Raw genomic sequence first — 1,416 nt, forward strand, 5'->3', positions numbered from 1 at the left:
CGATCTACAGAACGGAAAAAGATCATTTATCTTTCACTTTGCAATCAAGTAAAATTTGGAAAAGTTTGAAACTGTTTAACTATCAACACTTGTCACTCGGTACATTTAGAGATGTCATCCACAAAAATGTTCCTACTGACCTGCATATGTGCTAATTATTTGTTAACTTAATTTATTTCGCTTCACAATTGTGTGACATATTTGCCTCTGTATTCTTCCTGCTCTGAGAGCGGGGACCAGTGTAGCGGGCCTTATTAGCCATTTTATGGACCCTAAATTAACCGATTTAATTCAATTCTCTCTCTCTCTCTCTCTCACACACACTCTCTCTCTCTCACTCACACACACACACTCACACTCATACACACACACACAAACTCATTAACTCTATGATTTGTAGCACTAATTTTGTACAATGATAAACTAAGTGTGCAACTGCTTTACACTTGTAAGTGGGCAACTGGAAGCTGAATACTTGCAGGTGTTCCACAGTAGTGCACTTGGAAGAATTCATCTTGCAGTTCCACACTTACAAGTGTTGGGCAGTTGCACACTTGGTTTAGCAGTGTACCAGGCCTTAATTTGTTTTTGTGCAAATCGATGTGCAGGGAGATCCCTTTACAAGTATAATTTATCATGCCCATGGTGACGATGCTGTACAGGATTATTGTCCTTGGTAATTTAGCGTGACCTTGCATTCTCGGGCAGATTTTGATGCTTCAGCCAGCAATGCACGTTTGAAAACTGCCTCGTCAGTGCGTTTTCAGTCGTTTGAGGCACGTTTATCGACTCATCGTGTTTATCGTGTTCAGGTGCTTATTGATACATCTGCAAGTGGCAGTATAAAGGCTGTCTCCCCTCACACTCCGACACAGTACGTCTGCGAACGACAACGATGGCGCTCAAGTTTGTTGTTCTGGCACTAGCCATCTCTGCTGTATGTATGTTTGTGTCTGCACTGACCATCCTTGAACAGTGGCAATTTATTGACTTATGAGTGAGAGTGTGTCCACTTTATTACATGTGTCTTTCTCAACTTTTATCGACGATTGCTTGCAAGTTAAAAATGAATCGATCAAAACGTTTTGAGAAAGTGTTTCAGTGGTAAGACAAGTGTTTCATTTTGCACGTCAATTGATGTCAAAGTTCAAGTGTGCTAAGTTTAGACACATTGTGGTGTCTACGTCAATTGGTGTGCAAACTTTCGACATGTCCGAGGCGTATAGTAGCTGCACATCAAATGGTTCCCACTTAAAGCGTGGAACTGTGTTTGTCGAAGTTTGCAAAATTTAGACGTTAACAAGACGTTATACACTGCTCGTCAAAATTAGCGGATGGATTTTTCGACCTGACGCAGTTTCTTCGTTTTTAGCCCGCCCTTCTGCTTTTAAAAAAGCATTAAAGCGGGCTTATGCA

The 1,416-nt window shown here is 41.1% G+C and overlaps 1 protein-coding gene across 1 annotated transcript in view; it reads left to right on the plus strand.

Annotated features, from left to right (window-relative positions):
- Nucleotides 1-794: 794 nt before the first annotated feature.
- LOC113215435 (uncharacterized) overlaps nucleotides 795-1,416 on the plus strand; it is a 14,873-nt gene continuing 14,251 nt past the window's right edge. The window contains exon 1 of the mRNA XM_026435063.2: nucleotides 795-937. Within this exon, the coding sequence (XP_026290848.1) occupies nucleotides 896-937 (42 nt within the window). The 5' untranslated portion in view covers nucleotides 795-895. The remainder of the gene's footprint in view (nucleotides 938-1,416) is intronic.

Source organism: Frankliniella occidentalis, unplaced genomic scaffold (assembly GCF_000697945.3).
Source record: "Frankliniella occidentalis isolate FOCC.00 unplaced genomic scaffold, Focc_3.1 Scaffold5, whole genome shotgun sequence".
In the NCBI taxonomy this organism is placed as follows: domain Eukaryota; kingdom Metazoa; phylum Arthropoda; class Insecta; order Thysanoptera; family Thripidae; genus Frankliniella; species Frankliniella occidentalis.